Source organism: Gossypium hirsutum, chromosome A11, assembly GCF_007990345.1.
Source record: "Gossypium hirsutum isolate 1008001.06 chromosome A11, Gossypium_hirsutum_v2.1, whole genome shotgun sequence".
Classification (NCBI taxonomy): Eukaryota; Viridiplantae; Streptophyta; class Magnoliopsida; order Malvales; family Malvaceae; genus Gossypium; species Gossypium hirsutum.
The window spans coordinates 4,010,605-4,025,927 of record NC_053434.1 but is presented as its reverse complement, the minus strand read 5'-3'; the positions used below and the strand labels follow the sequence as shown (position 1 = coordinate 4,025,927).

General features: G+C 35.4%; 3 protein-coding genes across 4 annotated transcripts; 2 read left to right on the top strand and 1 right to left on the bottom strand.

The window, feature by feature from the left end:
- The first annotated feature begins 593 nt into the window (after nt 1-593).
- Nucleotides 594-3,926, top strand: LOC107923310 (probable leucine-rich repeat receptor-like protein kinase At1g68400). Its single transcript, XM_016853514.2, has 3 exons — nt 594-1,740; nt 1,842-2,237; nt 3,041-3,926. Exons 1-3 carry the CDS (start codon nt 927-929, stop codon nt 3,640-3,642), a joined length of 1,812 nt encoding a protein of 603 aa, XP_016709003.1. The 5' UTR covers nt 594-926; the 3' UTR covers nt 3,643-3,926.
- A 1,082-nt stretch (nt 3,927-5,008) lies between these two features.
- On the top strand, nt 5,009-8,933 carry LOC107924200 (sucrose synthase 6). Its single transcript, XM_041080645.1, has 13 exons — nt 5,009-5,200; nt 5,276-5,408; nt 5,499-5,653; nt 5,743-5,935; nt 6,034-6,152; nt 6,229-6,445; nt 6,530-6,799; nt 6,881-7,164; nt 7,255-7,479; nt 7,567-8,133; nt 8,232-8,370; nt 8,445-8,587; nt 8,666-8,933. The coding sequence occupies exons 1-13, from the start codon at nt 5,100-5,102 to the stop codon at nt 8,778-8,780; spliced, it is 2,661 nt and encodes an 886-aa protein (XP_040936579.1). The 5' UTR covers nt 5,009-5,099; the 3' UTR covers nt 8,781-8,933.
- A 330-nt stretch (nt 8,934-9,263) lies between these two features.
- LOC107924201 (DEAD-box ATP-dependent RNA helicase 20) lies at nt 9,264-13,660 on the bottom strand. 2 transcript variants are annotated; one of them, XM_016854533.2, is made up of 10 exons: nt 13,407-13,660; nt 12,754-13,325; nt 12,482-12,661; nt 12,243-12,404; nt 12,005-12,159; nt 11,405-11,497; nt 11,192-11,277; nt 10,891-11,117; nt 9,783-10,016; nt 9,264-9,678 (listed from the first exon to the last, which is right to left on the bottom strand). In XM_016854533.2, exons 1-10 carry the CDS (start codon nt 13,460-13,462, stop codon nt 9,572-9,574), a joined length of 1,872 nt encoding a protein of 623 aa, XP_016710022.2. In that variant the 5' UTR covers nt 13,463-13,660; the 3' UTR covers nt 9,264-9,571. The 2 variants fall into 2 exon arrangements, 1 of the variants encoding a protein (XP_016710022.2); XR_001691724.2 differs by lacking the exon at nt 9,264-9,678 and having other exon boundaries at nt 9,781-10,016; nt 10,343-11,117.
- Nucleotides 13,661-15,323: the final 1,663 nt, after the last annotated feature.

Genomic DNA, 15,323 nt, shown 5'->3' with positions numbered 1-15,323 from the left:
TTTTAAAATAATTATGAGCTGGTGGAGGAATTTTTCCAGTGTATAATATCATACTGCCAATTTGAATAGTACCGCAACCTGTCTTGTCTTTCTCACTAGATGACAAAATAAACCTTGAAACAATAACTAATGACAGTGAAATCCTATGAGCTCAATCGCATTTACGCTGCTTGAGTTTTATGCAATTCCTATTCACTGGGCTCCTCTAGTTTGGTTGGGCAAAGCTGAATATGGCACCATTTTGGATAATCCAGACTCTGCATGTTCGGGAAATGGATAGTGAGATCACATCAATTATATTTCAATATGGTTGCGAAAAGCCATAGTCATTCTTTTGGGGTTAAAAAAAGAAGCCCAAGAGTTTGACTTTTGTTTTTATAATATATAAAACTGGTGATGTATTGATTGATCTGTATATTTTACTTTTAAGTTGTGGTTAGGCATTTAGGGCCAATAATTGAAAGTTGTTGCAGCCTCCCTATGTCATCCTTTGCTTCCCACGATAAGTAACAACACGAATAATTTATTTATTTGTTAATATACAAAAATCGCTTTCAAATCCTGTACATAATGTCATGGCAGTTGAAATATATTCCATGTAATTTTTTTTAAAAAAATTGAACAATGTAATTCCTTGAGCATTAGCTAAAGTCCATGGGAAAATTAAGTCAAAGCTGTCATATGGTATTAAATCGCTAAGAACTCCTTGTTGTCTCCGGGTTTCTGCCCAAAAAGACACGAATCTTTACAATCTAGCTTTGCAATCTTCGTCAACCAACAACAATATTTCGTGATTTACTCAAGAAAGGTATGACTTTATTATGCTATCCAATTTTCATTCCTTTGGGGAAGCATTGCATCGCCTTCGGATCAACGACAAGCCAAAATTCCAATGAATTGAACGGTAATTACGAAGAACTACGGCCATGAATTTAGCTCTAAAACTTGTACCTCTGCTTTCGTGCATTACGACGTGGAGCAGTGTCCTTGCGTTAATACCAATTATAGGCCAGTACTACCCGAGCGAACAAGCAGCATTGTGGCAATTGAGGGACTCCGTTGGTTCTTCCAACTTGTATTCGAACTGGACGGGGCCTCCTTGCATGAACAATCAAAGCAGATGGGGTGGCATTGCTTGTTCGAATGGCCACGTCGTACATCTCGTCCTTGATGGGATTCGGCTAATGGGATCTCTTCCGCCGGCGTTTTTAAACAACTTGACTCTCTTGACTAAACTAAGCATGAGAAACAATTCGATTTCCGGACCACTTCCGAATCTGGGCAACCTCGTGGGTTTGGAATATGTTTTCCTTTCGCGTAATCTGTTTACGGGTTCAATCCCTTTCGATTACGTTCAACTGCAGAGCCTGAAGGAGATAGAGTTGCAAGAGAATTATTTACAAGGAGAGATTCCGCCTTTCGATCAGCAAAGCTTGATCGCCTTCAACGTCTCGTATAATAGTCTCGAAGGCCCGATTCCTCAGACCGATGTGCTTCGAGGGTTTCCGGAAAGCTCTTATTTACATAACTCGGGTCTTTGCGGCAATCCTATAAAGAAGCAATGCCCAGTTCCGCCTGCCCCATCACCATCACCATCGCACAGCGGTAAAAAGAGTAGTTTTGAAACACGGGATTTGGTTTTCATTATCTCTGTCTCTGTCCTGGTTCCTTGCCTAGTTATTGTCGTCTTCTTATGGTATTATAAGAGAAGGCATAGAAAAGAAACAGCCAAAAACTCAGGTATGAACAAAGTACCACGTGGATTTCAATTATAATTTCTTTGAATTTTATGTTGCTACGTACTGGCTCCCCTGTCTTAGCAATTCTTTATTTTAATGAAGAACTAGGAGAAACTGCTATAGAGTTGGAAACTAAGAAAATGAATGCTTCTCAAAGGGCATTGGATCCAGAAAGAACAGCTGAATTAGAATTTTTTGAGAAGAGTATACCAGCTTTTGACTTGGATGATTTGCTGAGGGCATCGGCTGAAGTTATGGGCAAAGGGAAATTAAGCACTACGTATAAAGCTTCGTTGGAATCAGGACTTGTCGTTAGCGTGAAGAGAGTTAAAGATATGAATGGGTTAAGCAACAAGGAATTTATTCAGCAGATGCAGTTGTTAGGGAAGCTTAGGCATGAAAACCTGGTACAGATCATTTCTTTCTACAATTCCAAGCAGGAGAAGCTCATAATCTATGAATTTGTACCTTCTGCCAACTTATTCGAGTTATTACACGGTCAGTTTAGTTCTTTCTTCCACTCCATTTTCCTCTTTATTGATTTCTTCAAAATTTTAAATTAATTTCACCATTCATTCTCACGACCCATATTTTAAACTAGGTTAAAGATGCATTTAACCTTTAATAAAATTTCAGATTTAGTACATATATTTGAATTTTTAAAAATTAAGCTTTTTTTTGTTTTTTAATTTAAAATTTTTAGTCTTAATATTTACTAACTTGATATATTAATTAAAATGTTTTCATTTTGTACGTGACTTACAAAAAATAAACATATTGACAAATTTCAACAAAGATTACCAAAAATGATAATGTTTGGACTACAATTTTCAAATTGAAAAAGTAAGATGATTGGGATTTTTAATTTTAAAGTATAGGGATTAAATTTTAAATTTTGTAAAAGTACAGGACTAATGTCATATTTTAACCTTTAAACTTTAAAAGTTTTAATATCATATTGATTAAGTTTTTCTGTTAATTCAACCGTTAATGTAAGCTCAAATGCAATAGGAAACATATTTAAAACACGTGAATCAAATTGTATTATATAAAGATAAATTTTATTGATGTTATCTACTTTTTTTAACTTGTAAGATCCAAATTGTTACTCCATGATAGATCTAAATTGAAATTTAATACTTAAATTGATCAATAGATTTACGAAAAAAACGTTATGGATGTAATATTAATACTTTGAGAACTCAATCAAAATATTTTGAAGTTCAAATACTAATTTAAAATTTGAGGGATAGTTTGAATATATGCAGCAATTAAAACTTTCATTGGCATATGGCATGCAGAAAATAGAGGTTCGGCAAGAATACCACTAAATTGGGGTATACGACTGTCTATAATCAAAGATATAGCAATGGGCATGAATTTCCTGCACCAGTCCTTACCTAATCACAAAGTTCCTCACGCCAATCTCAAGTCTTCAAACGTTCTGGTCCTTCGCCAAACCCAAAACTACCATTCCAAGATCACAGATTATGGTTACTACCCGTTGCTATCATCTCGAAGATCCTTAGAAAAGCTAGCCGTTAGTAGATCACCAGAATTCTGTGAAGGAAAGAAGTTAACGAACAAGGCCGACGTGTATTGCTTTGGTATTATGTTACTGGAGATCATAACAGGCAGGATCCCAGGAGACGAGATTTCGTGGGGGGATGAAGAAAAAGCTGAAGACCTGTCGGAGTGGGTTAAAGTTGTGGTCAACAATGATTGGTCGACGGATATATTGGACGTAGAGATTTTAGGAACGAAAGAAGCACACGATGAAATGTTGAAGCTTACAAATCTGGCTCTGGAATGTACCTCCGCCGCACCGGAGAAGCGGCCTAAGATGACTGATGTTTTAAGAAGGATAGAAGAGATCGAACAAAGAAAAAGTGATAATGGTTGACAAGTCTTTTTTACTATTTATTTTAAGGTTTAAATGCAAAATTCGCCTCAAATTGTACATTTTTTTCACTCAAGTATTTAAAACTTTTTTAAATATACTTAAATTATTATTTTCTTCTCATTTTATCTTACTACGCAATATCAATCAATAAGAATATGATTGTCAATATTGCACTCAATACAATCAGATTTAACATCGTATGTAATTAATAAAATATCAAATTTTGAGGGTCCTGAGTGTAATATAACATTTCTTATATGTAAATTAATATACCCTTTTGAAAGAATTTAAATTGTTTTTTTTTATAAATTATGATTTCATAGATGACCATCACACTTAATTAAAAAGGTTTAAGGTGTTTAAGTTTTTTTTTTAATTTTTAAAGAATAACATAAAATACAATATTTTTATATTAATTCTTATCACTAAAATATCACTTATAATATTGAAAAGTAATTTAATTCACATCTCTGAAAATATAAATTTTATGATAGTTAGAGCTTTAAAAAGGTAAACGATTAATCATGAAATATAATCACCATTTTCATGAGCGAATATTATACCTCTTACCACAAAATTAAAGAATAAAATAAACAACTATCAGTCCACACTTGTCTCATTTTTTTCATTTCATATTCTAGCTTTTCATTAAATGGAATAAACTTTAAATGTTAATTATCCAATTTTATAGACATTCAGGGTATTATGCATGTTACAATTTAAAAACATTCTACCTTAAAGAAATTTATTTAAGCTGAGATGCTTGATTAATTAAAAAAAAAAAGAAGAAATTTAGCCCATTGGATTAACCGGACTCTATTGTTATGGGGTGAGACTGAACTTTTAATAGCATTCACTCATACTCTTGTGTTTTTTCTTTTTTGTGGATTTTTTATTTTTTTGAGTTTTTTTCTCTTTCGAATTGTTTCTGCTTTGTGTTGGTGTTTTAGAGGATTCTAAGAGAATTTTAAATTTCGAGAGTTAAATTGACTTAGGCATTTTTGAAGTGAAAAAATTGTTTAAAGCTGTACGGGTTATGAGACGAAAATTTTAATCCGTGACATTAGTATTTGCTTGTTTAGGAAAGGGATAATGAGAAGAAAAGAATAGAATAGAATAAAATAGAATGAGTTAAACCAATCTAATGGATTTCCTTATTAGCATTCTCAAATTCTCCTTCACTTTGTATGATATCTTTGGGAAAAGGCAATCCCATTAATGAACAATGACATTGATGGGGTATCTTTTCTTGTTTGTAAGAAATAGAATTTCCCACCAATGAAACTAAAGAATAATGTTCCTTCTCCTCTTCCTTTTCCTACTCTCACTACCTCTCTTTATATATAAAATTCTTCCAACTAATAACACAATATGCATGTCTGATCTTGACATTGTTAAATTCATAATCGTTTGTGCTATTATTTGCTTTGTTTTTTTCTTTTTTTCTTTAAACTAAAATGGCTTCCAGACAATCACTCAAACGATCGGATACAATAGCTGAAAGCATGCCTGATGCTTTAAGGCAGAGCACCTCCCATATGAAGATATGTTTCAGCAGGTACATACATTACATACATACATTCACACATTTATATATAGTTTTATATAATAACATGCGAAATCGAAAAAAAAGGTTGGTCGAATCGGGAAAACGGCTACTGAAACGTCAGCAGTTGATGGACGAAGTTGAGAATTCGATAGAAGACAAGGCAGAGAGAAGCAAGATCCTGGAGGGACTAATTGGTTTTATTCTTGTATCCACGCAGGTCTTTAAGTTTTAATTAATGCTATCATTTTTGGGGGGTATAGCTGGTATGCATGCATGCATTTTAGCTGTAAATATATATTTTTTGCAGGAGGCTGCTGTCATTCCGCCGTACGTTGCTTTTGCTGTAAGACCGAACCCGGGATTCTGGGAGTTTGTCAAGGTGAACTCGGAAAACCTCCTTGTTGATGAAATTAACGCTTCAGAATACTTGAAGTGCAAGGAAATGGTGTTCGACAAAAATTGGTACATAATTTATGTTACTTATCTCTGCAGTTTAAATTGGATATCCCTAGAACGTTCTTTAAGTATCATATTATTATGCTATGGTGCAGGGCAAAAGATGAGAATGCTTTGGAAATTGATTTTGCATCCATCAACCACAGTACCCCTCATTTAACCCTTCCTTCTAGCATTGGCAATGGAGCCAGCTACATCTCAAAGTTCATGTTCTCACAGTTATACGAGAGCTGCGACGGCGAGAAGCAGGTGTTGGACTACTTATTGTCCCTTAATCACCAAGGGGAGGTAAATACACATGCGCACATGCACATACACATACACACACATATGTTTGTATTGCAAACAACATTGAGAATCATACATGAATGTGCTTGGATTTTCAGGATCTCCTGATAAACGGAAGTCTAAATACGGTTGACAAGCTTAAAACAGCTTTGAAGGCAGCTATCAGTATTATTTCGGAATTGCCCAAAACAACACCATATGAGAATTTTGAGCCAAGGTTATATATATTTAGATTGCAACTACTACTTCATGCATAATTTACTTAGTTTCTGAATGGTGGCAATGAATATCAGGTTGAAAGAGTTGGGTTTTGAGAAAGGATGGGGCGATAACGCAGAAAGAGCTAAAGAGAGTATGATGACACTTTACGAGGTGCTACAAATGCCAGAACCGGCAAATTTCGAGTCACTTTTTAGCTGGCTTCCGGCTGTGTTAAGGATCGTAATCCTGTCACCTCATGGTTACTTTGGGCAGTCGGATGTCCTCGGCTTGCCGGATACTGGAGGCCAGGTACGACATAATTAAAACATAAAGATGTGGTTCAACTGAGGTAATTAAAGTACTTACAAAGAATTGTTTTTGCAAATGTAATAGGTGGTTTACATTCTTGATCAAGTAAGAGCTCTTGAGGAAGTCTTGCTACGTAGAATAAAATCACGAGGCATGACCGTAAAGCCTCAGATTGTTGTGGTAACTCGCCTTATACCAGATGCTCGAGGAACCAAATGCAATCAAGAGATCGAACCGATCATCAATACCAAGCATTCCCACATTCTCAGAGTCCCATTCAGGACTGATAAAGGGGTGCTTCAGCAATGGGTCTCACGGTTCGACATCTATCCATATCTAGAGACATTTGCACAGGTATATACTGTCTTGCCTCTGTTATGTTCTAATTCCATGGACTTAAAAACTTACTTGTTATCAATGTGTCTCTACGAGTAGGATGCTCAAGCAAAAGTCCTTCAACATATGGGATGTAAACCGGACCTCATAATCGGAAACTACAGCGACGGAAACTTGGTGGCATCTCTAATGGCTTCCAAACTTGGAATCACTCAGGGAACAATAGCTCATGCTTTAGAGAAAACCAAGTACGAAGATTCAGACGTGAAATGGAAAGAGGTTGATGCTAAGTATCACTTTTCATGTCAATATACAGCTGACATACTAGCAATGAATGCAGCTGATTTTATCATAACCAGCACCTATCAAGAAATCGCCGGAAGGTTATTTAGCTTTTATATGTTTATCATGTTATACAACATTAGACTGATTTTATATTAACTAAAAAGTCGTGAATTTCCTATTTGAAACAGCACTGAAAAGCCTGGACAATATGAAAGTCATACAGCCTTTACCATGCCTGGACTATGCCGGGTTGTCTCTGGCATCAATATATTTGACCCCAAGTTCAACATAGTTGCCCCAGGGGCTGACCAGTCGGTCTACTTTCCCTACACAGAGAAAAACAGGCGTTTATCCTCTTTCCATCCAGCCATTGAAGAGTTACTCTACAGTCAGGACGATAACAATGAACACATGTAAGTACGGCGCGATTAGTATCTGCATTGTATGTTCGTTGTTAGTTGGAATTAAAGGCGATTTTAATCATGTTATGCTTGCAACAGAGGATATCTGGCGGACAGGAGGAAGCCGATTATATTCTCTATGGCAAGACTTGATACTGTGAAGAATATTACAGGTCTAACTGAGTGGTATGGAAAGAATAAAAGGCTTAGAGATTTAGTAAATCTGGTTGTGGTTGCTGGTTTCTTTGATCCATCCAAGTCCAATGACAGAGAAGAACAAGCAGAAATTAAAAAGATGCATAGTCTGATGAAGCAATATCAACTTAGGGGTCAATTCAGATGGATTGCAGCCCAAACTGATAGACATCGCAACGGGGAGCTGTATCGATGCATTGCTGACACGAAAGGAGCTTTTGTACAACCCGCCATGTATGAGGCCTTTGGTCTCACTGTTATTGAAGCAATGAACTGTGGATTACCTACCTTTGCAACAAACAAAGGAGGTCCAGCAGAGATTATTGTGGATGGGGTCTCGGGTTTCCATATCGATCCGAACAATGGAGACCAATCCAGCAACACCATAGCTGATTTCTTTGAGAAGTGCAAGATGGATGCTCAACATTGGAACAGGGTGTCAACTCAAGGACTTCATCGCATACATGAATGGTACCAAAACCATACACTAAAAGAGCACCAATGAACAATTTTCATTGAAGGAATAGCTTCAATTGATGTCTGTTTTTCTATTTATTTGAAAACCGCAGCTACACATGGGAGATCTATGCAAACAAACTGTTGAACGTGGGATCCATGTATGGATTTTGGAGGCAGTTGAACAAAGAACAGAATCTAGCTAAACAAAGATACATTCAACTGCTCTTCAATCTGCAATTCAGGAAGTTGGTGAGTGAACTTGGGACATTGTTATTTATAAATGGCAAGCGAATATAATTTTCTCACGCAAGTTAATGTAACAGGCAAAGACTGTGCCTGTTCCAAGTGAACAAGCCCTAGTATCTGTTCCAGTGCCACCTGAAACTCCTAAACCAGATACAGTTCCCGCTCCAGCACCTGATGCAGGACAACCCAAATCACAACCAGCTGTGCCTGGACCAAAAAGGCATGCCCTCTAACTTTTGGCTTCTACTCAAGCTTATATAATCTATAAGTACACTTAACCAAAAATATTTTGTCACAGGTCTCGAAGTTTGCGGAACATGGATGGCTCTCTTATGGAATTGTTCGTCATAGTTGGTTTCTTTTATCTCCTTTATTATTTCATAAAAAAGTTGTTTTACGGGCTTATGTGGTAAATGGTGATTGTATAAGTTGATGACAGACCAGAGCATTCTTTCAATTTGTATGCGTTTGTTAATGAAGAATAAGATACTTTCATATAATACATGATCAAAAAGTTCTTGCAGAAATGTACTGACTCCCTAGTTAGAATATTTTTATCCTTTTTACTTTTCATTGCTTTTTACCATTAAAATATGCTTCTAATAGTACGTTTTTATTCAAATGTTTGTCAAAAGCTGAATCTCTTGGCATTTGCTAAGATCTAAATTCTTCAAATGTTTTTATCGAATTAACTAGATTGTTAAATTTTTTATTTTTAAAAGTCCGATTAGTGGATAAATGCCAATCACGTAAAAAAACATACCTTAAATGAAAAATTTTAAATAATTAATGACCATTTTATAATTTTTTAAAATTAAGTGACCAAATAGTTTAATTACCTTTGATATAATTTACCCTTAATAAAATAAATAGAAAACGATTGGTACATCTTTGCAAATTCAAATTTCTATTCTGAAATTGTATAATGATTTTGTTAAACAGACTGACAGACTGCACAAACCCAGTGAGGAAGCAATCTATCTACAATTAGTTTAACTGCCAAACTAACATCTTCTATCTGTTTATTTGTAAAGCTTAACAACATAATATAATAAACTGAATTGAAATCCAATAGAATCTGTGAAACCTAAACATCCTACACCACAACACTAGGATAATTTCCTTTAACAAACCCTCAAGTGGTCTTTTTTTTTTTCCCGGGGGGGGGGGGGCACATAGCACAGCACCAACTCGTAGGCTGAAACTACCAGGGTCTCTTCTTTGCACCGAGAGATACAGCATTTGATCCTGATATCATAGCCCGGTTACCATAGCCGCCGCGTCCTCGGGAGCGAAAGTTTCCTCCAGAACCTAAAACCAAAACAAGTACCATTGATCATCTAGAACCAAGAATATACCCAGGAAGTCTTGTTCACAGGTTTGTTTTGCCAATAAGCATTCAAACAAAGTATTACCTCCAAACTTCGAACCTGCAGAACGAGCCAATGTAGACAATGCGGGGGAGACAACCTGCCCAGCATCTTGCAGGAGCTTGATAAGGTCCCTAGCATACTTTGCATTTGCCTGTGTGAAGAAGGTAAAAGCAGTTCCCTTAGCCCCTGCTCGACCAGTTCTACCAATCCTATGTACATAATCCTCCAGACTCGAAGGAAAATCATAGTTGATCACACACTTTATGTCCTTTACATCTACAAGGAAAAAGAAGGAACATTAGAACAAAAGATGTAGAAAGACAAAGGTAAAGCTCTTATAAATTGAAGGCTCCAAGAAAACCCAAGTAACTTGTATGCTTGAAATAATTTACGAGACAGCCCAACAAATAGCCAGCTACTAAGATTGACATTGTTTTAATATTGAAGGTCATTAAAAACTTATATTGCATGCAACATTCTTTTCATAAGCAGGCTCAATGCATAAAGAACCCTAGGAATTTTCAAAAACTCCCTTATCCCTGCACCCTAAGATCCAAATGATCAATATTAAGATAACACATTCACTAGATAAATGTGCCCACCTTAACTTTGCAGGGATAAGGTCTACCGCCACCATTTCTGTACCCAATCAAGGAACATAAGCAAATCTGAGTCAACCAGGCTGCCACAAAAACCAGCTCCATAACCGTGGATGGGCGACACTACAACTTCAACCATATTACTTACACTTGATTATAAGGAGTCGTGCCAATTCAGACAATTCAAGCAAGTACATAAAACTAGACATAACAGAGCTTTCTAATTTTTCTTTTCCCTCAACCTAAAATCGGGATATAAAACTTCTCAAACAAAGGAAAGGAGTTGCCTGCGCTTTGTATTGCACAACCATCCAAATTATAGATCACCACCTCAGCTGTCTAAGCAAACTATGCTCCTTGTGTCCAGTAACTCCCTTAAAGTGGAGGATCATGCCTATCAGTCAAAAATATAAATGTACATCATGGCAACTCGCACCCAAGCCACAAATTATTGTCTCAGGAAACTGGAAAGCAGCCGGCAGACTCGCTTATCTTCACCATTTCAAGACCTACATGAATATGCTAAGACTCCTAAAACACAGTGATCCTACCAAGACCCCGTGCAGCCACATCAGTGGCAGTCATTATAGGACTTCGGCCACTTTTAAATTCAGCCAGGACCCAATCTCTTTCAGCCTGGTTTTTATCACCATGGATGGACAGGGCAGGCCATCCATCCATTCTGAGCTGCCTAGTAACTTGGTCACATCCCTTCTTTGTCTCCATGAATATTAGTATTCGGTTCCCATCCATCAGATCCTTCAGCAATTTGATTAGCCTGCCCAAAGAGAGGTCAATATTTAATATCACAATGCAAATAAAACTTTCCCAGAACAAGTTGCAAAGGCAAACCTGTTGTACTTTTCTGGATCTGTTATGACTTCAACAACTTGGTTAATAGATTGGTTTGCTTTCAGATCAGGTGATCCAATGATAACCTGAACATCATAAGAATTTGGGCATCCCAGAATAAGCATCTAGGCACATCAAACATATAATATATATATATGAAGCGAATAGAAAAGGATGTGCAAACATAGATGCCATGAAACTTCTTTACAAAACCTTATATGGGTTGCTTAAAAACTGCCTTGCTAAAGATTCAACTTCTTTAGGCCACGTTGCACTCCAGTACAATGTTTGTCTATCAGGTCGAATCTGATCACGGAAAAAGCCAAAATTGTCATGTAAACCATTTTCTTTCGACAGGATGTGATGCCTAGGATTAGTAAATAAGACCAACAGTCCAAATAAAACAAGACAACCATATAAAATTAACCAAAATACCTTAGAAACAAAAGATGCAATTTGGTCAAAAGTGTAAACACAAAGAATCAAAATGGATTTAAAATAAGCAGCCTTGTTCTAAACTGAAAAAACAGAACATGTAAGCAGTTTCTCTGCTTCACAGTTTAATCTATCTTCCACATCTAAATCATTGAACTACACGGATTCTAAGATATTTGCAGAATTGAATGCCTAATATCTTTTCTACAATATATACATATATATAAAAGATCACCTGTGCAATAATTAGAACTTTTTTAATTTCTACATTGCTAAATCCAGAACAAAGTTATAGCTTCAACCTTGAAGAACTGATTAGTTACAAAAAATTTCTATAAATGGGCAATGGACACTAATCCAAAAGAAGACAAGTGCTACCTGAGAAACAATCTTTCTTATTTGAGGCTCAAACCCCATGTCCAACATTCTATCAGCTTCATCCAGAACAAGGTAAGTCACTCTTTTCAAGTTTGTGTTTTGAGCTTCTAGCATATCTATCAGTCGACCAGGTGTGGCAATTACAATCTCAACACCTAGCATAGAAAACCTTCAATTCAATACTGCAGTAACAAAGTGCATAAAGGTACTCACATTTCAAAGAGAAAATTAGGAATACCTCTTTTAAGATCCCTAATTTGTGGTCCCTTAGGAGCACCACCATAGATGCAAGTACTCCTTATGTTAGCATGATTTGCAAACTTTGCAGCTTCTTCTTGAATTTGAACAGCCAACTCCCTCGTAGGTGCTAATATTAATACAATAGGACCCTCACCATGCACTATACAAGTATGGAAACAAAAATGAGCAATTGTATCCGATAATCGAAAACCAAATAATCTGATTAATGGTACTAACCCAATCGTGGCTGTGCATTAACATGCACCAATGCTGGCAGTAAGTATGCCAGTGTTTTTCCAGAACCAGTCTCAGCAATCCCAATTAGATCTTTACCCTTTAAAGCCATAGGCCAGCCCTGAGCTTGAATTGGAGTTGGCTCAACAAAACCCAAATTGGCAATCACCTCAAGACAGTAATCTAATGCACAATTTTAAAAATAAAATTAAACTCAGATCAAACCAAATTTTAACTTTAAAAAGGAAAATGAATAGGAATGAAAATATAAATACCAGGAAAATTGGCATCACGGAACATCCTTATCGGTTTTGGAACATCATGTCCTTGAACTGTAATGTCCCGTGTTCTACGATAAAACATTACTTCTTGCTCTGTCATTTCTCTAACTGCAGGACTTTCGATATAAAAGTTCTTCTCAAAAGGAACCAACTTGCCAAAATTTTGCCTTGGAAGCGAAACATTGTCTAAATCCCCTCTAGAGGACCCTCCGTGCCTCCCTCCATAACCTCTTCCGCCGCCGCCACGGCCACCACCGCCTCTACCGCCTCCACCACGGCCGGCTTCACGACCTCTTATCCCATCACTTCTCCTGTCTGCATGAGAATGACCTATGTCCCCACCGCGGCCCATCTCGAATCTTCCCACGGGTGGCCGGAAGCTCGAGTACGAATCGAAATCCCCTTGACCTCGGACGGGCCCGTGAACTCTTCCATGAAAAGACGGAGGGTGCGCTGTAGGAGGGCCACCGTAAGGAATTTGTCCGCCGCGGGGGTAAGAGGAAGGCATGGCCATTCCTGGACCCATAGTAGTTGGACCTACCGGAGGCGGTTGGCCCATAAAATCACTGCAAATAAAGGCAGAATTTTGCAATCACAAAATAATATATCATAGAGGGAAGATAGATCTGAAAGACGGGAGTAAGTACCTTCTACGCTGACGGTAAGATTGGGGGTCGCCATATCTTCGGTCGTAAGGAGTCATTGGGGCCGTAAACAAAAATTCAAAGAAGAGTTATTTCAAGAAAAAAGAAGACTTTAATATTAAAAAATAGAAAACACTGGTTTCCGAGTTGGGAGTTTTTTTTTTTTTTTGAAAGCTCCGAATTTGGGAGCGACGGAAAGGTCCGGACTGAGTTGTGTGAAATATGACCTAGCTGATTGTTATATGTTGGGCTGGGAAGGAATAAGGGTGAGAATTTGAGTTGAGTAGATAAAAAAATAAAAATTACATTAATACTCATTTAATTATATTTTTTCACTTAATTATAAAAATAACAAAATAATCATTTAAATTATTTTTTATCACTCAATTATCTTATATTTTTTTGTTTTTTTCATTTTTATGTTTATAAATTTTATAAGCTTGGTTTGATTAAAATATTTACTATGATAATTTTTTTATTAAGTGCATATTAAATTATATTAACTCAATCAATAAAAATATACCATACTAAAATTATTTTCTAAAGAAAAATACTAAAATTATTAAATCAAAGATGATCATTTAATTATAGTGTGTTCTTGTTTTAGTGACAAATTATTATTATTATTATTATTATGAAATTTGACTTTTCCTATCATTCCTTCGTTAGATATATAATGAAATGCTAACGTGGATCATTTTGATCCACTTGGATGCATTAACTGGATTAATTTTTATTATCTATTTTTTAAAAAAATTTATATATTTTGTCATTCAGTTTACTCACAATATTCTTTGCTCCTTTCACAAGATTCATAATTGATAAGTGTCGATTGGGTTAAAATATTTACCATGATAATATTTTTATTGTGGGATATTAGAAAATTATTAAATTAAATGATAAACTACCTTAATAATTACTCATCTTTATAAAAAAAAAGTTAACATGGATATTAGAAATGATATCATTGGAAAATAAATTCAAATTATTATTTTTAAGTGAATGAATGTTTTTGGGTAAATTAACAGAAAAAAGAAGCTACTTTTAAAACTTTTAATAAGTAGACCATTTTTCTCAAATCTAAGAAAATAAATTGATTTTTGTAGAGAAACAAAAATCACGTCCTATTGAAAGCATTTTTTTACTGAGATGTTAGCCAGGAGTTGAAAGTTCTTTCCAAATTTTCAACACACATAAAAATTTTTCCTTAATTGACATCTCAGTAAAAAACGTTTTTAGCTAAGGATGAGTATTAAATTGAGTCGAGTCGAATTGAATTAAAAAATTTTGAGTTAATCGAGTTGATGAATCCTATTTTAGCAATCGAAATCAATTTGACTTTTTTAAACTTGAATCAAGTAAAAAAAAGTTTGAGTCGAGTTAAAAAATCTTATTATTTATACTTAATATTGTGTTTACATGGATAAATTATTTAATTAGTAAACGAAGTACAAAATAATTTAATTACATAAACAATATTCTGGTTTTACCTTTTAACTACATAAACAATATAATTGTGTAATTCATATTCGAGTTAAACTGAAAAATTTAATTTTTTTATTCAAGTTGATTCGAATAACTCGAATTAAATCAAATTTTATTCGCCTATTTTTAACAAAACTCGTTTTCTATTTCTCTCCCCAAAATTAACTTATTTCCTTAGAAAAAAAAACCGCCTACTTCGCTTATTAAGTTTTAAAACTTTTTTTTTAATGGTAATTATTTATGGTGAAATATAAAAGGAAAAATGTTGAAAGAAAACATAGGAGAAAGTAAATAAAAAATTTATATGAGTAGGATGTTGGATAGGTGGAAGGTGGTGTCATTTATGGGACTTAAGAATTGTGAGAGACGATAATATTAATGAACAGGTGATTGATTAAAAATAAAAATAAAAATAATTAAAGAAGAAAGTCGTTA